This window comes from Barbus barbus (assembly GCF_936440315.1).
Source record: "Barbus barbus genome assembly, chromosome: 17".
Lineage (NCBI taxonomy): Eukaryota > Metazoa > Chordata > Actinopteri > Cypriniformes > Cyprinidae > Barbus > Barbus barbus.
In genome coordinates, this window is record NC_136745.1 from 496,207 (window position 1) to 520,000 (window position 23,794).

At 39.6% G+C, this 23,794-nt stretch overlaps 1 protein-coding gene across 4 annotated transcripts in view; it reads right to left on the reverse strand.

The window, feature by feature from the left end:
• Positions 1–2,062: 2,062 nt before the first annotated feature.
• LOC306883729 (mitogen-activated protein kinase kinase kinase kinase 4) overlaps positions 2,063–23,794 on the reverse strand; it is a 65,061-nt gene continuing 43,329 nt past the window's right edge. For all 4 annotated transcript variants that reach the window (XM_079439151.1, XM_079439152.1, XM_079439150.1 and 1 more), the window contains exons 27-32: positions 23,298–23,432; positions 15,486–15,586; positions 12,993–13,142; positions 7,157–7,316; positions 4,540–4,679; positions 2,063–4,294 (exon numbers count right to left, since the gene is read on the reverse strand). In XM_079439151.1, the coding sequence (XP_079295277.1) occupies positions 4,211–4,294; positions 4,540–4,679; positions 7,157–7,316; positions 12,993–13,142; positions 15,486–15,586; positions 23,298–23,432 (770 nt within the window). In that variant the 3' untranslated portion in view covers positions 2,063–4,210. The remainder of the gene's footprint in view (positions 4,295–4,539; positions 4,680–7,156; positions 7,317–12,992; positions 13,143–15,485; positions 15,587–23,297; positions 23,433–23,794) is intronic.

The window sequence follows — 23,794 nt, forward strand, 5'->3', positions numbered from 1 at the left end:
GTTTAGCACTGTTCTCTGGCCAGAGAGACATTATTAATGAGCTATGATCCAGTAATCATCACATATGTTGATTCAGCTTGTCAGTGTGAATGAAACTCATCTATTTCGGTATTTTTAACCGATGTAAAAGTGAAACTGATCGACTCATTTGCTCCACCCGAGGGGAAATGCTCCTATAGGGGCGCAACTCTCAGACAATGAGTCTATGGGACATTTTTAATTTTTAATAATTAATAATAAAAAACTGTAAGTCTGATCATCAGTCTGAAAAGATATAGCACACTTCACGCAATCAGGGCCCAGTGCCGAGTAGCAGTTAGTAAATGAAGTCTCTGAAGAAAATATAGAAAATATAGAAAGAAAATATTTCCCATTTATTCATTTAGTAGTTGTTGATTACCCTTTTCTATCTTTTGTTATTACAATCTATTTTATTAAACTTGTCTTCCTTGTGTTGATAATGCAGTAAAGGTTCTACAAGTTAGGTATCCACCAATCTTTCTTATGTGATGTTCTCCTAACCAGATCCAAAATCATAAGATCGTCTGTGACGTGATCACTGCACTATTTCACTTCAATCCTCAGAAATGCTTCCTCTTACAAAGTGTTATAAGGCCAAAACTATAGCTAACTCCTAAACCCAGGAGTGCTTAAGTAGGCCTGTCACGATTCTGTAGCGAAATCATTGCGATAAGCGATATTATCATTTTAAAGACCATTTTATGCCACTGAATATATAATCATAATGTAACAGCATAATAATGCAAGAAGGCCTACACACCTCCAAATGACAACCTTTTTAAGATCATGGACATTATCAAAATATTAGATACTTTAAAACACTTAGTAAATAGTTAATAAACATTTTCTAACAAAAAGGGCAAAGTAACAAGTAGAAAAAAATAAAAATGTACAAAGAACTTGTATGGAGATTTTTCCATCTACAGTGTTTTCCCTGAGCTTCTCTCCTCTGTAAATGAAGGGTGCACACTATTACTGAAAAACACACTACTTATGTGACCCTGGACCACTAAACCAGTCATAAGGGTCAGTTTCTCAGAATTGAGTTTTCTACATCATCTGAAGCTGAATAAATAATCTTTCCATTGATGTATGGCTTGTTATGATCAGACAATATTTGTCTGAGATACAACTATTAGAAAATCTGGAATCTGAGGGAGCAAAAAAATCTAAATATTGAGAAAATCTCCTTTAAAGTAGATTGTGAATGAGCTAGTAAGAAAACTTTATGTGGCGGTAGAAGCATTTTTTTTATTTGCGCTAGCAGCTCATGACTACACCGCGTTTGTACGAGAAGCTGCAAAAGACACATGCGCAAGTGGAATGGACAACATATGCTGACATTAAGTAAATATAATGGGAGATATATCGCGTCACCAAAAATGATTGAGGTCATGCACATATATTGTGCGATAAGTCGATATATTGATTATTGCAACAGGCCTACTTAAGTCCTTCTGAGGGTCCTAAGAGAAACTTAAAACATTAAAACAAAAGCATGGTGAGTGTTTATGCTGGAATATTACAATGACAGCCACCTTTTACAAAGATGCAGCCTGCATCTCAGCTGATTTCTCTTTGTCTTGTGTTTGTGGTTCTGTATTATCCAGCGCTTTATGTGTACGGTGTTTTAGAAGGGAAGCAGCATGTCTCTTCTGCACTTGCACTGCTAAAGATACAGGGGTGACAGAGAAAAACCACCCACTTCTGTCAACTGCCCTTCTCTGGCCGGCACAACCTGAAACACCTTTGCAAACCCAGGAGAAAAACAAGTGCACTTCCATAATGGTGCTCTATTTTTGTACTTAATATACTAAAAATGATCCTTAAGATAAACTTAAGATCATCTAAGTGTACTCAACTGTGCTGTTTTGGGACAGCACGGATAGGAACTAAATGCACTTTTAACACACTCTCTTTGTATTTAAGAAATGTATTTAAGTACCACTTGCAGCACACTTGAGTGTGAGATGGTTCAAGTGTACTACAAGCGGTAACTAAATACATTTTATGACTAAATAAAACGACTGATATCTTTGATGATTTATAACGTGACCTTTTATTTCTGCAAATCGTATGCATGATGATGGTTTGTATGGAAGGTTGCTAAAGTAGCACAGCTGAACAAAGACACACCGAGCGGTCTATTCTTAAAGCATTTATTTGGCTCGATTCCTTCATGTGACACACATTACACTGTATATGCAATATGCTGTTCCCATCCAAACCCAAACGAGGAGTTTTTGAGTATATGCTGCTTCCTATAGTGCTTGATAATTAACTGTATTTAGGAATATGTACAAAACAGGAAATATACAGTCAAATTACACTATTACAAAGAAAAAAAGCTTTGAATTAAATTAACATTCTCAGTTGTTAATGTGCACTGAAAGTGAAAGTACAGAAAGCGACTATGTCAGACATTTTAATGTTGAAGCAAAACCCAATGAAGATTTTTACATTCATGATGTCTCACACACAACAGGCACGCTTGAGAAAGCGCTGGAGGGAGTTTGCTCTGATGAAGCGTCAGACTCAAGAGCATTACTGAAGCACTCCAGAACAGCTCAATGATCACAGCTCGTCTTCATCATATACTGATCTGCTGGAGTACTGCATGAGTTCAGTGCGCTCCTGCTGTTACTAATGCTCACACGTGTCAGACTGAGCCTTTGCGTGCCAGTTTTAGTTTTATTGTTACTAAAAGAGTGAAATCCATCATGTGTGAAACTATAACAGCAGTGATTAAAGTGCACGTGTTCACAAGGATTGCATCTTCACAAGCACAGCTGTTTTGAGTGCAAATATAACATTTGAATGGACAGTTGTGTCATCAATCCATCTGATCCCAAACTCCACACCTCTGGCTTTTACAACTCTGATTTCCTAAATTCCCACTTTCTTTAACTCTTTCATACAATCATCCTCCACTTCCTGCTGCTTTTCTGTGCTTCATTCAATTTCCTCATTTAAAGCTGAGAATCACCTGCGTCACAAATCACTCCTCCACAAACAACCAAGCTTCACTGTATTATTTTTATGTTTCAGAACTGTCCTCTGACACTGAACTAATGCTATGTGGCTAATATTGTGCGACAGAAGTGTACTGAGCGTCAGTGAATGTTAAGGCCCATTTCTGAACGTCTCACACACACACCAGAGAGACGTACTGATGCATTGATTTCATGAATTGAAGTATGTGTTCATACTTGAGCTCAGATGCATGACTGTCGAACTGTCAATGTACCTAAAGGATCACTAGTGAAGACCGACGAGCCAGAACCAGCGGCCTAAACAAAGCAGAAAACAAGCTCGGTCTTCTGTGAAATGCGCTCAATAACTGATTGGGAATCTAAGACTGGTGGCAATCAAAGATGGATTCTCAAATGTACAGAAGAAAAACAAAGCAAATGAATAGTGATCAGACTGCAGATGAAGATCAATCATTTAATCAGCATGCAAAACACCTGCAGCTAAACAAACTTTATTTAGGGGTGACCCCATCAGGCTTTTTTGTGCCCCCGATCCGATCCGAGTCATTGAGTATTGAGTATCAGCTGATACCGATCAGTTAAAAACACTTGATCGGCCCCAATCCAGATCCTTGAGATCGGCTCGGGACACTATTATCATGATCATTGGTCCAGTTATGTTTGTGTTTTAGTACGGTGAGAGCTATAATAATAAAAGAAAATATGAAGATAAACTGCCATCTGTTATAATTAAATGTGCCTGTAAAATGAAGCTGAATGTCTGCCGTTCTCAGATGATTTCAGTCGTCAGTAATCAGTCATTTCTATTCTGAATGCTGGCGTACAGTATTTCTCTCAACAGATGCTTCAATGTTTGACAGTTACTCTATTAGCTGTTAGTATGGGGTTCACCGTGTACCAGCCATGGCTATTATTATACAATAAAATAATCAGGTATTAGGGACAAAATATCAACATGACATGGTAATAAAAAGTTCAAATTAAACTGCAAAACAAGGTTTATGTTTTAAGCACAGATCAAGACAAATGCTGACACTGTCAGACACAACGCAATATATCACCTATTTTACATCTATTAAATCATACAATACGTGTGTATATATATCTTCAATTAAAATGTTAACATGTGAATACAGAAAGCAGACAGTTTGAATCATGGAGTCTGTACTCGCTCGTCTGGATGTGTTTGAAGACCATCACCAGCTGAAGAGAGTGTTCTGTCCTAACGTCATGAAGTAGATCTGACTGCTTCCCCCCGACTGCACCGAGGCGAAAAACACCTGCGCACACACACACACACACACACACACGCACGCGCACGCACGCGCACGCACGCACACACACACACACACACACACGCACACGCACACACACACACACACACACACACACACACACACACACACACACACACACACACACATTATTCTTTGTTAACAATAATTCTAAATTGTTGAATAATCTGTAGAGATGTTCTGCATTTCTGAATGTGATGTTACAGAAGCGTATAGAGATGTTTTCTTACTTTATCATTTCTCTCACACAGGAACTTGAGCTTCTGAGCCTTCTTGTGCATGAAGACTCCCTCTAGACTGGCGGTCTTGGCGGACCTCAGCTCGATGGCTTTCTCTCCCCATCCCATCACTTGATTCGACTGAAGATAAGCTGCAGATCAACAACAACATCACATCAACCAGAGTCACGAATAAACATCTCCAGCTGATTCAGTTCAGTAAAGCTCAGATGATCTGGAGCAAACAGATCATTGCTGGTCAACATCAGCAGATCTGAACAAGAATGAGTCTAGTTTAAAGGGGTCATGAACTGAGAAACTAAAATTCCCTTGATCTTTTGACATATAAGAGAGCGCTGTACTTTAAAAACAAGTTTGTTTAAGTTTCAGAACTCAGAATCCCTGCCCAACGATTCTACGTCACTGCCTGTTTAGCCCCGCCTACCGATACTGAGGTGCAGATAATTGCCACTATTTGCAACAAGTAGTATACATAATGTACAACACAAAATCCTGCTATTTTAACAGTGTAAATACGTATTTGCACTTAGTTAAATAGCCTCTATCACTATTTACTCAGTGCAAATAGCTGCTGCATAAACATATACATGCATGTACCTTTACAACACTGTACTCTGTATTATATCACCTTTGAATCAGAATACAAAAAAACTTGTTAACGCTAATGCGAGGGTGTTTCTAATACAGTGTTTATGAGAGTGATGGTAAATTTGACATAGTTCTGTCAAACAGCGATAGCAGCTAACCTCAGTATTGTAGTAAACAAACCAGTATGCAATAATAACGTATTGAGTGTAAATTATCATTTTAATTCAAATGAATGCCACCTTATTGGTACAATAAAGCTCTCCCTACACCTAACCTAACCCTACCTGATACTTTATTTTCAACTTTTGGATTATTTCCTTAATTTTTATTGAAAATAAATGCCTTTCCGATGCGTTACGAGGTTTGAAAAGGAAGAAAAAAAAAGAAGTTTGGCAAAAGCCGGACTCGAACCCGGGTCGATCGCGTCCAAAAACACAATGACACACTGGAGCTGACGCTGTAAATGATTGACTCTGCTGTTCTTCTTCTCGTTCTTCCTGTACACCTTGATTGACAGATATCTTGTCCAATCAGCGATGAGTACTCTATTCCCAAACCAATGGCGCTGTCTCAAACTATACCTACCTCTTCCGGTTTGTCTGATTGGTTCATTTGTTTTCAGATTTGTCATTGTGTGTTCTTATTGTTATAATGTTTTCTGAATTGTTATTTTGTTTTTTAGATTTGCATTTGCGTTTGTAATTTGTTATTTTGTTTTCAGAATCGTGATTTGTTTTGCACTTCTCGGCCACCGTAATTTTTAACCTAAATCACAGCAGCGTCCTTCTGTGAGGAATGTAGGCTGTCAATCATACACAACTGTTAGCCAATCACAGCAGGGGGCGTTTACTTCTGAGTCTACAATCCTGTGTTCTGATGAGGGGGTTAAAAACAGGACAGAAAATAGTCTATTACTTCTAAATTAAAATAATACATCAATTAAAATTAAAAAAGCGTCTGCTAAATGACAATTTAAATTATGATGTTTTTTGATGTAAAAATCTTAAGATTATAAGTGGACCTCAGAGAACAGTACAAAATAAAAAACAGGCAGTTCATGACCCTTTTAACATCACATCTACATATTCATATAAACTATGTGAACAGTGATTAGAGCCATGTAGTTAAAATAATAATAATAATTATCTTCACCAGTAACCCTTGTGCTGTCCTGAAAATCCTTTTCCAGAAATGACCTGCCTTTTAAACGTGCTTGCTCATTATGCTGTATTATCATAGGTTTTGTGTGTGTTTTAGATCTGTCTGATTGTAGACTTCATTGATCTGAGCTTATGCACCTCTGATCAGTTTTTTTTTTACTTTTTTGACAGCTTTCACAGTGAATTAAATATAGAGATCCTGATTTTTTCTTTACATCCTGAAATATAGACACTGCTGAGGGAATGAAGATGCAGTGGATGTTCTCGCCTGTCCTTCAAACAGAGAAAGAGAAATCATGAGATCTAATGGCTCTCACTGGATTGCCTTCGGTTTCATCACATATGAGGACAGGCCTGCTCATACCGAGAACAATAACGATATTAGGGTCAAGTTTGATCTGAGCGTGTGCTTCAGTTACGTTCTCAGAAGATAAATGCATGACTTCAGCTCTGGAAGCAATGCCAAAGATATTGTTCCAGTTGTGGTGTGGACTTTGGAAACTTCAGTGTCTTTATTGTGATCAGCCTCATCCAGAGCTGAAGAACGGCAGCGGCTTTTCTCCACTCCATCTGCTGCTGTGTAGGAAGTGAGGTGACTCATCCATCCAAATAACTTGTTTTGCTTCTTCACATTTAGAGTCTCATGCACATCAGTCATTACAAGAACTTCTTTAATATGACTGCAGCTCTAGAGTAACATAGCTCTCGACAAGAACACAATCAGATACATAAGACAATCAAATGATGAGAAAACATCCATACTGCACCCTGAACAGATAACCACTGTATGCCATGTGCATCTCTGCTGCACGTGTGTGTGTGTGTGTGTGTGTGTGTGTGTGTGGAGTGCTGGAGCTCACCCACGGAGGCGGGCATCTCCCCCCACTGCAGCACCGTCTCCCTGGTGATGCGGCCATAGGTGTCAATGTAGACGCCCTCGTCCTCGTAACACAGCAACAGCTCCATCCCACTGCTGCTGGGGAGGATGATGATGGCATGTGGCCGAATCACACCTTGGATCTGAAACACACAGGCGTTCTGTTTAGAGATGCACCGATTGCAATTTTCTTGGCCGATTTCGATTTGCAATTTTTTGGAAGTGTGGCCTGTCGATGCCGATTTTTGCCGATTCCAATTTTCAAAGAACTATAATTGACAGCATATACAAACAAAAAGCTATACATAATAAAATAAATGATTAAATAATACAATTCACCCTGGACTAAGTCACAGATTTAAACAACTCTCAAAATAAAGTGCTCTGTGACTGGAAAGAGGAAGAAATAATGAACTTAAAATGAGTTGCTGTATGTAACAAATCAGATGTCATTTCTTACCGTTTATAAATGGTCATTTTCCCCCCTAACCTTATTAAATGTGTCATCTTTCACATCAAATTCTGACTTTGTTTCAAGTAATTCAGTTAGCATAATAATAAACTGTAAATGAGTATTAAACTCCATCTTTCCACCGCTGAGGAGCCAGAAGCTGCATCTGAAGAGGCATTAGATGTATTTACAGACAGTTTGATGAAGCTGAGCTGCCATAAATGCATTTATACTGCAACATTTCAAATGCAGAAATCATTTTAGAAGATTAATGTTTTGCATATTTTTTAAACGTACAAATAAATGTTGAATAAATGCAGTGATACTTTTAAATATGACTAAACCACCAGTAGGTGGCGGCAAGTGTCTGTTTTAATGAGTGCATCATTGATTGAAACGCCTGATTCATTCAGAAACGAGGCTGTGACTGTCCTTATGAACGGGCCACTGAATCACGACTCACTCGATTCGCTCAAAAACGTGGATTCATTCCGTAACGAAACACCGCTGTGTGCTGCTCGGAGACGCAACAGTTCTGCTGTGGCTTTGATCGGAACTATGTTCATCAGCTAAATTGAGCAAAAACAGACAATATTTTGTCACTTAATTTGAACTTCTTCTTTAAATACTATTGTATAAAATCAGAGTCCCGTTGCAATCGTTTTGGTATTGCGGGGAAACATCACGGCCGTATAATGTTGCATATCTAAAGCATATATTGTAAATATCTTTCTTCTTCTACCGCAGTATGCATCTGTACATGTCTGTGAGTTACTGTGTGTGCCGTCTCTCTCACACACTCACTCAAGCTGTGCAAGCCTCATCCGGCACGACATGAATACAGTATCAGTCGCCGTTTACACTGAACGCCATTCAAATTAGAATCATTCTCAGGCGGAACGACGTGTTTACACACGACTGTGAGTGTGTGACGGGAATCAGCGAGACATGAGACTGACCAGCCGGTCACCGATCCGGGCCGGTCATGTGAAAAATCATCCAATCACTGGCCGATCAATCGGTGCATCTCTAATTCTGTTATAAAGAGATTATTACCTACAGTCAGAGTCAGCAAATGGAATTCACAGATATAACTCTACTGTACTGCTTATGATATGGAGTCACATTACCCATAGTTCCTCTCGAGTACATTTACCAGCACCTAGCACAGCAGCTCACCTGCTGAGCCCTCGTTTATCAACAGTGCGTATGCACAGATGTGTGTGTAATGAGTGCGTAAAAACAGTTTCACACAGAGTGTGGTATCTAACTTGTACTTATACGTAGGAATGCGTGTAAACATAAGCACAACTCACATATCAATTTGCACATATCAGACCTGTACATACATAGTTGTCTATATTATATATTGTGTTTTTGCTGCTTTGTACATTGGCTATTTGGATATTTGTATATTATTCTGTTACTATCTGTGTCCTGTCCTGTTGCTGTCTCTCTGTTGCACTGTGGAGCTTCTACAACAAATTCCTCGTATGTGTAAACATACCTGGCCAATAAAGCTCATTCTGATCTGATTCTGGGATTTATCGCCTGAACCAATCACATCCAATCATAACCGATCATATCCAATTATAGCGCGATGGAGGCATTGCCTCCTCTCATGTGATTTTCCCCAATTCATCTCAATGAGCCTCCAGAAAAGTCACGGCACGCTTTAGGGTCTCTGTTGTAAGTCAATGGACCGAAGGGAGGCAAGCCTCCACTGTAACTTTACCCGCAGGTGTCACTATTGGACAGTGTTATTTTATAAAAACTAGTGACTTTTACACTTTTAATGTCATATTTGAGCTGTTTTAATTTTTTTAAAATCGATTGTTTTCTCATCCAATTTTGATGAGCGGAGACACTGCCACCCTTGCGCTTCAGTGTTTTGAGAGGTTTTTAGTGCCTTGTTGTGTGGTGTTTGCTGTTCACCCCAGGCATCTATGAGATCTCTTCTGGTCTCTAGACAAGGTAAATCTATGAGATTTTATTCCATCTGTTATCAGCCAGGTGATGATCATGAGTTCGAACAACATTCACATACCTCTCATAAACAAGCCACATGATTTGAGATATCATTCATGACAAATGTAATAATCAGTGTTAAGGGTTTGGTCGAATATCAATATGTCATTATTTTAGTGTTAATAATTACACACTGCTAATTAAGTAAATGCCATGACCATGCAAGTCTGTCTACAAGAGTGAGCTTAAACACATTTTAATAGTATCAAAAGTCACAGTATGTGTAACTTTTCACTAAGTTAATATAAAACATGTATAATAATGTATAATATAATAATATACAATATAATATACTTTTACACGCACGTCTCCCAAGCTCATGACAATAAAGCATTAGAATAGATATTCTCTCATTAACACAGTCACACACCTCCCACTGTACTTGCCTGACTCAGAAATAAATTGACACACACTGTGCTGCCGTCCCTCTGTAGAGCCACCACAATCCTGAGCATCAACACGGGCATCCAGAGCCGCAGAGCGATCTTTCTCCTCTGCCGCGGGATTCTCATGAGCGCAAACACACCGCCACAGACAGAGAGCGTGTGTTTCCAAGAGGGAGAGGCAGATTTACACCAGCGCAGAAACACTTTACTAATGACTGTGTGCAAGTGAGAGACAACAACTGCGTGTGTGTGTGTGTGTGTGTGAGAGAAAGACAGAACGAGTGAACGAGAGAATGGGAGGGAATGGATGAGGAAATGTTGGTATGGAAAGCTACATGATCTAGTGCCGCCCAGCCTCCAGTTCTGTTTCACACCGCTAGTTCACTCTAAATTTATCTACTGCCGGCTATTAGAAAGAATCTCTCAGATAACAGGTCATTTCAATGGGCTTATGCTCTGGGAGTTATTTTTGGATGTGAGATGAGTTCAGAGAAACTAGCACACACACAGATAGTGAGGGAGAACTAGTGCGTGAGTATGTGGGTGAACACCACACTCATCGCTCTTCCTCTCTCTGTGTGGGAGTCTGGGGACGTCAGCAGCTCTATAGCATCACAACAGTATCTTCTGCATGCTGTGCATATTTACACAAGCTCTCAATTGTAGTGTTTGGCAGAAAAGGAGGAGTGTGTTTTTTCTGCTCACTGCATTTTCAGATGCCTGCTGTTACAAAGGGTTCATCGTTAACCCCACAATCAAAATTGATTCCTTGTGAGAAAAGGTGTGGAATATCTATATGTGCTGGTTATGTGATGTTGCCTGGTTTCTCCTGAGGTTTTTTCTCCTTTTCAGATGAGAACAAAACTTGACCTGAATTTAGCTGAACAATGAAACTATTGTCTCACTTGAACAACTGCTCAAAATGATAACTGTTGCATTTAGTGTTTAGATCATGTTTCTGTGGTATTGCATGATGATAAATGAGTTCTGCAAGTTTGAGGCTTCTTGAGTGATATGAAAGCACAATGTGAACGCTGGACAGCCTGTGTTACACGTGACTGCTGTGAGTTTAGTGAAGAATGACATAATTAGTGCCAAAGTGACTGTAAACAAACTGCATCAACAAAATATAGTACAGAAAATGATAATGTCTATAAAGGGTGGCAGATACACATTGTTCCACCATTAGTGCAGTCAACATGGGAACACATAACAGCGTTACAACTGATTATTGCTGGATTTACTCAGCTGCATGTGACACATTTAGTCTATTATAGTTAATATCACACAAAGAGTGACGTTGTTCTCCAAATAGCAGCACAACTGCAAATGTGATATTGAAGTTAATATTAAGTGAATTACATTTTAGACAAAATACTTCTTGATTTTGCTGCATTTCAACAACAAAAATAGTTCCAAACAAATCTGAGTAACACGCGATGGTGTTTTGTTACTGAACGAATCAGCTGAATGACTCAGTAAACTCAGTAATTTATATGTAAAGTATATTTCCCCAAAATCATTTCAAATATCAGTATTCAACTTTTTTTTTAAACATGAAAACATTATGTATGCATTTGTAACAGCATTCATGTCCTGCTTTAAACAGTCTAAATGCATCTAAATGCCACTTCAGATGCAGATTCTGTGCCACCTCGTCATAGCAAACACGCATTTTGTTGATACTGATTATATATGATTAGTAACAGCCCTATAGTGTCTTACTATTTCAATTTATTGATGAAATTTAACTTACATTAATGTATAAAAGAAGATGCATACATTTAATTAGGTTAGAAAAAAGGCCTTATAAAGGTAAAAATGCCCATAAAAGGTAAAAATCTATTTAAACTTATTAGAAAAGTTCATTTCTGTTACTTCTGCAAACTAACCACCTGACAGAATATGAAGAATATCAAACGCTTTGTGAGTCAGCTGTCCACGGCAGTCAGCAAAACATTCTCTAATTATCGTTATCGACAAAATTACAGAAAATATGGAGATTTCATTTTATGTAGGGGGAAGTCGTGGCCTAATGGTTAGAGAGTCGGACTCGTAATCTAAAGGTTGTGGGTTCGAGTCTCGGGCCGGCAGGGATTGTAGGTGGGGGGAGTGAATGTCCAGCTCTCTCTCCACCCTCAATACCACGACTGAGGTGCCCTTGAGCAAGACACCGAACCCCCAACTGCTCCCCGGGCGCTGCAGCATAAATGCTGCCCACTGCTCCGGGTGTGTGTGTGTTCACTGCTGTGTGTGTGTGTGTGTGTGTGTTCACGGTGTGTGTGTGTGTGTGTGTGTGTGTGTTCACTGCTGTGTGTGTGTGTGTGTGTTCACGGTGTGTGTGTGTGTGTGTGTGTGTTCACGGTGTGTGTGTGTGTGTGTGTTCACGGTGTGTGTGTGTGTGTGTGTTCACGGTGTGTGTGTGTGTGTGTGTGTTCACTGCTGTGTGTGTGTGTGTGTGTGTGTGTGTGTGTGTTCACGGTGTGTGTGTGTGTGTGTGTGTGTGTGTTCACGGTGTGTGTGTGTGTGTGTGTGTGTTCACTGCTGTGTGTGTGTTCACTGCTGTGTGTGTGTGTGTGTGTTCACTGCTGTGTGTGTGTGTGTGTGTTCACTGCTGTGTGTGTGTGTGTGTGTGTTCACTGCTGTGTGTGTGTTCACGGTGTGTGTGTGTTCACGTTGGTTGGGTTAAATGCAGAGCATGAATTCAGAGTATGGGTCACCATACTTGACCGTATGTCACTTCACTTCACTTATGTCATTATCACACACCCCTACTAGCATGTCCCAAAATATCCCCATGCAGAGAGTGAAAGCTAATGTGAATGTGCACACAGATGACGACAGTTCAAACTCACAACAGTAGAGAAACATTCCCAACGCTACAACTGTACTTCACTTATTAAACATTAGTTATTATTGGTGTGGAATGTGGCAGGAATGTTAAGAATACTCACATGACTGGGCAGGTAGAGATCGAAGGGTGTCCCCGAGTCCACATCGATAGCATGAAACCCAAAGTGAGAGCCGTAGATGACCTTTAACCTCTGTCCGTTCTCCACCGTCAGGTCGACCGAGAGCGGCTTCTGAGGCAGCGAGCTGAACGACTGACACACATGCACAACAACACGCTTAGTCTACTGGGAAATACATCAATACCAGCGGTTTTTCTTTTCTATATTCATTATTCAGTTGTTTTCTCTGTGGTGTGTAAAGACACTGACAGGTGGTTTTCTGTCAGCCACATTCTATAACCCAACTCACACCCATACATGCTCACACACACACACACACACACACACACACACACACCACAGACCACATGCATGCTCTAGAAGTGTGCAGTTTGTTTGTGATGTGTGAATGAAACCACTATCTGGGCTGCTATTCGACTCGACTCATCATACAGTGCAGGAGTTACTCTGCACACACACACACACACACACACACACACAGGAGTCACATCCCTCATAAATACAGCTGTCGACCTCCAACACTGACGCTGTGAGAACAGACTTTGAGGCTTTTGCAGTTCAGATTCAATTAATGGACAGCACAAGGCGTTATGACGTTTATTTTTAGCATGGTTTATAACCATCAGTAGGGTAAGTGGCCTGTGATTGTAAACAGGGCTCGAGTCTTCACATAACGATCAAACACAACACCTTTGAGCGCTTTGACCAATCTGGCGTCCATCTGATCAATATGTATACATTTAGTCATTAAATCCTAATCCTAACATGCAATGTTTGTTTTTCCATAAGAATATGCAGGACAACAATCTGAGTAAATGCTATAAGTCTAAAAGGCAGAAGCTGACGTCAGAAGTAGAGTAAGTCTCTCAGGACCACGGTGAAGTAGGACACGTACTCAAAAATGACCCATTTCCAGAAACACCCCACTTACATTACCTATCACTACACCATCCTATTGCTTACAATGGAGGAATATGTAAACATGAATGGCAGGTAATTAGAAATATCACATTAGAAAGTGTGCTAGTTGTGACTGTAACAGACTCCTCAGCCATGGTCCAAAGCAGCTGGTACAGTGAATCTCAGAAAGAGCATTATTAGCTTCATGTTTCAATCCACTGGACTCAATAGAAATACGTGCCTCTGCCTACATTACTGATAAACTGCAGAAACACACCAGTACATGCATCTTACGGCTGAAATAAACTCCAGTGGCAGATTATTGATTAATGAAGACTTATGCTTGAGTACACACTGTTATGAGCTCAAAACACTTTTACCGTAGTGCACGATTTGTAAACTAATACAGTTTGATGTTTGCATCTCATAACCACCCTTATGAATATGAAGTTTATTCAAGTGTGCTATTGGTATACTTCTTTTAAACTTAAAAAAATAGGAAAGTACACTTTTAGTCTATTTTTTATGTACTTCTCAGAAATATAGTTCAAATGACATAAGTATACTTGAAGCTATTGAGCTATACTTGTGCTCCTAGAATCTGTGTTTTCATTGTTATACGGTAGGAACGCTAGTACTCATCTTCTGTACAGAGTTTCCAAAATAATACAAGCGAAACTACAGATGCTTCCACGTGTAATCTAACACCATCATCAGACATAAAACAGACTCAAACTGTGTAACGTTATGAATAAAATCCTGAACAGTGAAGAGGTAATACTGACTCTCAAGCTTTGGGTGTTGATCGACTCCATCTACGTTTTGATTATCATTCTGAATCCAATTCATAGTCTTTTTTCAGATTTTTGTTCAAAATGTTGTTTATTTGTTTATTTTTTATTTATGAAACTTTTGAAATTTTTTTTAGTTTACAAGCAGATACTCATATATCACTTATATAGCATATAAGCAGATATTCATATAACAAAATATATACAAATTAATACCTAATAGGGACATAGTAGTATACTTAAAGTATGATATAAAGTTCACTTAAAGAAAATGTACGAGTATACTTGCAGTATAAAACTACTAAACTAGTAGTTTACTGAGACTATACTTCAAAGTGTACTAAAAATGCTACTACAAGTATTTAATTAGTAAACTATCAGTATACCTATAAGTTCACTTTTAGTATAGTTGCAGTACAAGCTAACAACATTGATGTAAACTAGTTGTGTACTCAAAGTTTACTACTGTTATACTTAAAGAATACTTGAACTTTACTTAAGTATACTTAATAAAATGAACTTGAAGCAGTAGCGCACCCGGTGCAGGACTGCACTAGTGATGTGAAGCGCTCGAGTCCCGTCAAACACAGGCCATGATGAAAGAGCTCAAAACCTCATAGAAGGAAGCTAAAACTGGCATGATGGCTTCAGCACATGCTTTTTCCTCACATTTGCGTTTGTTAACAATATGGGTTATCGTTTATTGGATTAGGGTTTAGTGCAGGTGCTACGTTATTTTTTAAACGTGATACATTATTAATTGCTACTAATATACAAGACTTACTTTGAAAGCCATGAACTTGTGATATGGTTTGGGAGCCCAGGCGTAGACCTCCACAGCGCTCCTCAAGGCGATGACCAGGAACTTGATTTTTTCATAGCGAACTGAAATCATCGGCATGATGTGAGTATGGAGTACAAGATCATCAAAAACACTGACTCAGTGATGACACTGAAGGAAGACATTTGTGACCCTGGAGCACAAAACCAGTCATAAGGCTCCATTTTTTCGAATGAGATTATTTTCACATTGAGATTTCTACATCATCTGAAGCTGAATAAATGATCTTTCCATTGATGTATGGTTTGTTATGATAGGACAATATTTGGCTGAGATACAACTATTTGAAAATCTGGAATATGAGGGTGCAAAAAAATATTGAGAAAATCATCTTTAAAGTTGTTCAAATGAAGTTCTTAGCAATGCATATTACTAATGTTACGACCCTGCGTTTTACTTGCTCGCCTGCTGGCGGTGTTCTTCCAGGAGAGCGTGGGAGATTGCACACCCCTGTTACCTGTTCATCACTTAATTACAGAGAGGACAAAATATTGGCTTCCACCACTCCTTTTCACTTCGTCCAGGGGATCGACAGCCTCTGGAGAAGTCATTTGTTTTGGCGTACCTTTATTTGTTTACAGCCCATACCAACCATTTTTCTTCCCCATTTGGATTATGATTTTTCCCCTTTGATTTTGAACTCTAAACCTTGTTATATTAAGTTATTTGTATTTTTGAAGACTAATAAAATCTTGCAAGTCATTACTTAAGTGTACTTGTATACTTCGGTCGAAACGAGCTGGCCGTAACGTAAATTGGGGGCTCGTCCGCGATCCTATGGGGGTAGGAAACGTTGGTAAGTATGGGTTGTATGTGGGTATGTGTTTGTGAATGGTTACCTTTATAAATGAGAACTCTGGTTAGTTAGAGTGTTTCCAGCTGGATTGTGAATACAATCCTTCTGACCGAGCACTGTTTGTTGTTTTGTTTTATTTTGCCTTTCTTGTTTTTGGAGGTTATCCTGGGTGGAGATTAACTCTCTGTAGGGGGTACGCTTCCGGACTTTCAGTTTGACTGATTGTCGCGGAGCTCAGCGTTTAATGCCGCCCGAGCCCGGTACATCTCTGAAGACCAGGTAGGATTTAGTTAGTGTTTTCTGAGTTAGGAGCTGGAGTTTTCTCATATTGTAAACGGTAAATCCATTCTACGAAAATAAATAAAGGTAAATCATTGCGTTTGTATGTATAGTGCGGTTTATTTTCGCGCTTCCACTGTGTTTTGACTTGTGGGAAGTCTTCGGAAGTTTTTGTGAATGAGCATAGGTTGCGTAATACGGTGACGTAGTTCCTTTTTGAAGCAGTGACTTATGGGAGTTGTATTTTGGGTAAATAGCGTCTCACGTGTGTTAGCTAAATTAGTAGTTTCGTTGGTGTTATTGTGCATATATATATATATATATATATATATATATATATATATATATATATATATATATATATATATATATATATATATATATATATATGCAAACTGTGATATCGTCCATTATAAATCACCACACATGTATTGCGTTGAAGTTAATGAAGTTAAAGTTAGTGGATACTCCAGGATACTACACAAACAAAATGTCTTCGGTGCTCTAAGATTTATTTGCGTGTCCATCAGAAGCTTTGCTTGAGAGTTGTACAAAAGAGCAGTTGGTGCAAATCGCCAAACGCTTCAGTGTCGATCTTACTTCTCAAGAAAAGAGGCTGAAGGAAACTATTGTGACTACTTTGAAGCGGTCACTTGTTGATAGAGGAGTTATAGCGGTAAGCACCGAGCTAATTACTCCCAGTGAATCGTGTGTCTACTCCTGCTGCAGTTTATAGTGAGACAAAATTTCCAGAATTGTCTTTGCAAGAGAAGCAATTGTGTTTAGATGCCGCGAAAAGTCGTGCTGAACGTGACGCTCGCGCTATGAAAGAGCGAGCGGTAGAAAGAGATTATCAGTTAGCTATGCGAAGAATGGTGCTTGAGTTGGAGAGGGAACGAGAAGAGAGAGCGTTTCAGATAAAAAAGTTGGAGTTGGAATTAGCAGCAAAGACAGCTGAAGTTTCACAAGCGAATGTGCCTCCTGTTTCACAACAGCATGCGAATGCAGGTGAACCTGTGTTTGATGTTCACAGAAATATGAGATTAGTTCCGCCATTTTCTGAAAAAGAAGTGGACAAATATTTCTATCACTTTGAACGTGTTGCTTTTATCCATGAAATGGCCGAAAAGCTTTTGGACTTTATTGTTACAGTGTGTGTTCACAGGTAAAGCTCAGGAAGTTTATTCTGCACTCTCATTGGAACAGAGTGGTGAGTGTGATGTTGTAAAATCTGCTGTGTTGCATGCATATGAACTCGTGCCTGAGGCATATCGTCAAATTTAGGAGTTTGAGTAAAGCTGATGAATGTACTCATGTTGAATTTGCAAGAGAAAAAGAGAACTTATTTGATCGTTGGTGTACTTCAATGAAGATTACAACTAAAGAGCAGTTAAGAGAATTAGTGCTCTTAGAGGAGTTTAAACATTGTGTTCCTCATGCTGTAGCTACGCATCTCACTGAACACAAGGTGAATACACTTTTTGAAGCTGCTATCATGGCTGATGAATTTGTTAACCCATCGTGGGTCGTTCAGTTGGTCTTAAAACCAACGATATGAGTAAGTCTAAGTTTGGCTTTCAATCTAAGACGAAGTCTCTTGTGATGAATAGGAATATTAAGGCGACAGTTGCTGAACATTCTAGTAAACAGATACTCTCACGAGACATTGCTTTTATTGTAAAAAGCCTGGTCATAAAATATCTGACTGTCTTATTCTTAAGAAGAAAGAGAGATTGTCGAAACTTGTTGCTTTGGTTTCTACTTCACCATTCATTTGACACTCGTGATGAGAAAGATCGTAATCTATCTAGTGCTAGTGCTAAATCTGTTGATCAGTGTATAACTTCCTCCGTTGATTATACCCTTTATCGCTGAGGGAAAAGTGTCATTGCCTGGTTCAAACGAAACAGTGCCAGTACGTCTTCTTCGAGATACGGGAGCCGCGCAGTCGTTTCTTTTAGAAGGAATTTTGCCTTTAACTTCTGAAACCGTTACTGGAACTCATGTATTAGTGCGAGGTTTTGAGATGGGGTTTGTTGAAGTGCCTTTGCATCGAATCCATCTTTCCTCTGCCATTGTATCTGGTGATGTAGTAGTTGGTGTTCGTTCTGCACTTCCAGTCCCTGGGATTACGTTTATTCTGGGAAATGATTTAGCTGGTGGGAATGTTTGGGGACGGAGTGGTGTGGCAGCTCCGCCCATAATAGCATCAATACCTAGGAAATCTGATGTTGAAAGTTGTAGAGAATTTCCTGATTTGTTTCCAGCTTGTGCAGTTACTCGATCAATGGCTAAACCATTATCTGAAAATCAAGTTGAAGTTCCACTGCATGACACTTTCTTTTATATTGTTAATACAGGTGAGCCAGGATCTGATGTGTCTAAATGTCCTGAGCAAAGAGACTTGAAGTCCTGCTCTTCGTTGTCTTCTGACCAGAAAGATTCAACAGTGCTGCGAAGTGAACCTGCTGATACATCAGGTTCTGTCCACTCCTGAGAAAACCAATGTTGATCTCTCTAATGTTGATGACTGTCCTCTGACTTCTTTGTTACAGATCTCTCGAGAGGATTAAATTAGAGCTCAACAGAGCGATGACACTCTTAAACCTTTATTTTCTGCAGCAGGGTCTAAGAAGTGTTCTGATCTTCTGTCCTCTTCGTACTTTCTTGATGATGGTCTGCTTTGTCGGACAGTGGTCCTGCATAAAGATGTTTCTCTGGAACCTAAAACTCAGATTGTGCTTCCTTTTACAGTGAGAGACTCTGTGTTGCATTTGGCTCATCAGGGGCTTGCTGGTCATACCGGAGTTCGTAAAACGTATGATCGTGTCTTGCGACAGTTCTATTGGCCTAAGGTAAAACGAGATGTGGCAAGACATATTCGATCTTGTCATACATGCCAGATCACCGGTAAGCCAAACCAAAAAGTGCCTGTTGCTCCATTGCAGCCTATTTCCGTCGTTTCCACTCCTTTCGAGCATTTGATAGTTGACTGTGTTGGTCCTTTGCCCTGGTGTAAGACTGGTCACCAATACCTTTTAACTGTTATGTGCCAGACTACTCGTTATCCTGCTGCTTATCCGTTAAGGTCCATCACTACCAAATCTGTCTTGAAGGCCCTCACTAACTTCATGTCGACCTTTGGAATTCCCAAAGTTATTCAATCTGATCAGGGTTCGAACTTCATGTCAAAACAGTTCTCAAAAGCCCTGCGTCAACTTCGAGTAAACCACAATATTTCTAGTGCCTATCATCCGCAGAGTCAAGGAGTTCTTGAGAGGTTTCATCAAACCCTGAAGTCCCTTTTGAGGTCATATTGTGTGGAACTCGATGTGGATTGGGAAGAAGGTCTGCCGTGGATGTTATTAGCGATACGTGAGGTAATCCAAGAAAGCCTTGGGTTTAGCCCAAATGAATTAGTGTTCGGACATGTAGTGCGAGGACCTACGGCTGTGTTAGCTGAGGAGTGGCGAACGTCTAAATCTTCTGAAAACATTTCAGATTATGTGAGTGGATTCCGGCGTAGATTGTATGAGGCACGAGCTCTTGCTAAAAAGAAGTTGAGTCAGTCTCAAATAAAAATGCAACAACATTTTGACAGAAAAGCTAAGTTAAGACCGTTTCAGGTGGGTGATCAAGTACTGGTTTTGCTGCCTCTACCTGCCAACCCATTTCAGGCTAAATTTACAGGCCCCTACAGTGTAGTTAAACGTCTTTCGGATAATAATTATCTGTTGAATACTCCTGATCGGAGAAAAAAAGTGCAAGTCTGTCACAGTAACCTTCTGAAATTGTATATAGCTCCTGTTCGTTCGGTTACTGTTAATGTGGTAACCTCTTGTGACTCTTTTTCAGAATCGTCTCCTCTCTTTTGCAGCACAAGTGGGGATTCTTTAGAGAATGCTGATGAGGATGAGAGTTTTCTTTCTCGGGAGAAAGTCGACGGGCGACTTAAAAACTCTGAGATTCTTCTTAACCTGTCCTCTCATCTTTCTTATTTGACAGAGAAAGAGAGGAGTGATGTCACTGAGTTGGTGATGTAATTTCCCTCTCTTTTCCTTGACGTTCCTGGTCGCACTTCTGTCATAGAACATGATATCGACGTAGGAACCTCATGTCCAGTTAAACAGAACGCTTATCGAGTCAATCCTTTTAAAAGAGATTTGCTGAAACAAGAGGTGAACTATTTGCTTGCTCATAATCTGGCTGAATCTAGTTTCAGTTCATGGAGTTCTCCTTGTGCTTTAGTAAATACACCTGATGGCTCATATCGATTCTGCACAGATTATCGAAAACTTAACTCCGTGACAAAACTGGACTGTTTCCCTTTACCTCAAGTTGATGACTGCGTCGATCATGTTGGCTCTGCCCGTTACGTCAGTAAATTCGACCTCTTAAAGGGGTATTGGCAGGTGCCTTTGACTAGTCGTGCGAAGGAGTTGTCTGCCTTCGTTACGCCTGATGCCTTCCTGCAGTATACGGTAATGCCTTTCGGAGTTCGAAATGCACCTGCGACTTTCCAGCGACTCGTAAACCGTATACTGTATGGAATGTCAGGATGTGAGGCATATCTTGATGACGTCGTGCTGTATAGTTCCTCCTGGTCTGAGCATCTTAACCAGATTAAAGAATTTTTCTTTCGTTTAGTAAAGGCTAATCTTACAGTTAATCTCACTAAATCTGTATTTGCGAAGGCAACCGTTACCTATTTGGGTAAGGTAGTGGGAAATGGTTGTGTAAAGCCCTTTCCAGCTCCCACCACTCGTCGTGAATTGCGACGATTTCTCGGCATGGGACAAAAACCAACGTGTGTGTGCGTGAGAGAGAGTGTGTGTCTGTGAGCGTGCATGAGCGTCTGTGTGTGAGTGAGTGAGAGTGAGTGAGTGAGCGAACTTGTGTGAGTGAGTAACATATAAGGTAATAAAAATATTTAGAAATACCTTAAAGTAACTACAAATTAACATGTAAATGAAATTATATATATATATATATAATATTTAAAATAAATTCTGCGTGGAGCATGCCCCCGATCCACGCAATGTTCTCACAATATGGGATATTATCGGAGCTTTTGCGAAAATTTTGCCAGTGTAGTCTCACCTCTTACCGATTTATTGAGTCCGAAAATGCCTTTTTGGTGGTCTGAGACATGTCAGCAGGCTTTTGAAAATTGTAAGGCTTTGCTGGCATGTGCCCCTGTTTTGACAGCTCCGAATTTTGAAAAGTCTTTTAGTCTTGCAATTGATGCGAGTGCTTGCGGTGCGGGTGCTGTTCTCTTGCAGGAGGATTCGAACGAGGTTCAACATCCTGTAAATTACTTTTCTAAGAAATTTAATCAACATCAACCGGTATATTCCACCATTGAGAAAGAAGCTCTTGCCCTAGTGTTGGCTGTACAACATTTTGAGATATATCTAGGGTCAATTGCTGCAAAGATTATTATTATTTATACGGATCATAATCCTTTGGTCTTCTTGAATCGGATGAGGAATCGAAATCAGCGACTTATGCGATGGGAGTCTCATTTGACAACCTTTTCATCTTGAGATTAAACATATTCGAGGAAAAGATAACGTTATAGCTGACACACTTTCTAGAGCATAACAACATTTCTGCGTTGTCCGTTCCTTTTTCTTTGCATCTCTAGGGCCCAGAGGTGTTGAAGAATAAAGAGAAGACGACGTTCCTTTGGACCACAAGAACTTTTATTGTGTTCGTTCTGGGTAGTGTTTAATTGTCTTTTGTTTGTTTTTTTTTTTAGATTCGTTACCGAATCTTTTTTTGAGGAGGGAGGTGTTGCGACCCTGCGTTTCACTTGCTCGCCTGCTGGCGGTGTTCTTCCAGGAGAGCGTGGGAGATTGCACACCCCTGTTACCTGTTCATCACTTAATTACAGAGAGGACAAAATATTGGCTTCCACCACTCCTTTTCACTTCGTCCAGGGGATCGACAGCCTCTGGAGAAGTCATTTGTTTTGGCGTACCTTTATTTGTTTACAGCCCATACCAACCATTTTTCTTCCCCATTTGGATTATGATTTTTCCCCTTTGATTTTGAACTCTAAACTTTGTTATATTAAGTTATTTGTATTTTTGAAGACTAATAAAATCTTGCAAGTCATTACTTAAGTGTACTTGTATACTTCGGTCGAAACGAGCTGGCCGTAACACTAATCAAAAATGTTTTATATATTATATGTTTTAAAATATTTATGGTAAGACATTCACAAAATATCTTCATAGAACATGATCTTAATATCCTAATGATTTTTGTCATAAAAGAGAAATGTATAATTTTGATCCATACAATGTATTGTTGTCTATTGCTACAGATATACCTGTGCTACTCATGACTGCTTCTGTGCTCCACGCTCACACATGCATCAAACCGTTCCACCTACATGATTTTCACTACAGCAAAAATGGCCAGTTATGACACTGAAATCTGAATCTGCACTATTATCGTGTGTCATTCTGATTGCACTTGATAGATGTTTTTATCCAGAGATTCTGCTCGTCGGGTAGTCAGTTTGCATTCTCGTCTGGTTTGTTAGATGAGGTTCACTAGGTATTTTTAACGTCTCTCTGCGTTTACAGTAAAGCTGCTTGAGATGCAGCACACTGATGTTTGCTGCTAAACTCTATTAAACATATGTGCATGTCGTCTTGTTCTGGACTCACCCACTTTATAGCTCACACATCCCTCCAGTTCCCCCACTGACGTCCAGCCCTGTTTCTTCTCCACCTCGGGATCATTACGCAGGATCTTATTCCTCAGCCAGGACAGGTAGTACAGCCTCAGCTTGTTTTTCTTACCTTGAAATTATCAAGAGATGACACATACACACTACTGATTAAAAGTTTAGAATAATTATGATTTGCAAATGGACAAATAACATTGTTGCTTGTAAAGATGGAGTAGCTAACTGCTACAAATGAGAATATTGTGGTACTGGAATTATAAGCAGTATAATTTACATGTTCAACAGGGTATAATAGGAGTAAGTATGCTTTCATGACAGATTGTCTCTACGAACTGAATAATAATGTTGCTTGCACAAGGCACTAAACAGCTTAATGCATGAGAAAGTAAAGAGTGAGAACATGTTATGCTTCAAGAAATGTGTGGTCAATTCTTCAAGGACTCTTGCAGGATTTGTACCCTCTTGTTTTTGTTC